At 51.0% G+C, this 367-nt stretch overlaps 1 protein-coding gene across 1 annotated transcript in view; it reads right to left on the minus strand.

Annotated features, from left to right (window-relative positions):
• ankrd44 (ankyrin repeat domain 44) overlaps window positions 1-367 on the minus strand; it is a gene marked incomplete in the record, with an annotated part of 35,900 nt that overhangs the window by 12,313 nt on the left and 23,220 nt on the right. Inside the window, 1 exon segment of the mRNA XM_035676622.1 lies at window positions 51-122. Within this exon segment, the coding sequence (XP_035532515.1) occupies window positions 51-122 (72 nt within the window).

Consider the following 367-nt stretch of genomic DNA (forward strand, 5'->3'; position numbering starts at 1 on the left):
AGAGAGAGAGAGAGAGTGCGTGTGCGTGTGCACGCGTGCGGGACACTCACGGCGAGGTGCAGCGGGCTCCTGGCATTGGGAGACTCTGGGTCGTCTTGGTGACTGTCGTCTCTGTCCAGCAGCTGCAAGTCACAACATCACACACATCAACCCATTTTCTTCCAAACCCAACTGACAGTCCGCTCATGTACTGTATCACAATCAAAGGTTTGATGGATTTACTCTTTGACACAAATCAGGATCAACACTGGAACAGGAGACACCAGAAACCTGGAATGTGGTGTGCAGTCAAAATCCGATCAGCCAACAGAAAACACCTGGAGTCACTCTCCAACAACTCAACTACTTCCTCTGTGTGCGTGTGTGT

The sequence above is a fragment of the Morone saxatilis genome, unplaced genomic scaffold (genome assembly GCF_004916995.1).
Source record: "Morone saxatilis isolate NCDOM2014 unplaced genomic scaffold, NCSU_SB_2.0 Contig5, whole genome shotgun sequence".
NCBI classification, from domain to species: domain Eukaryota; kingdom Metazoa; phylum Chordata; class Actinopteri; family Moronidae; genus Morone; species Morone saxatilis.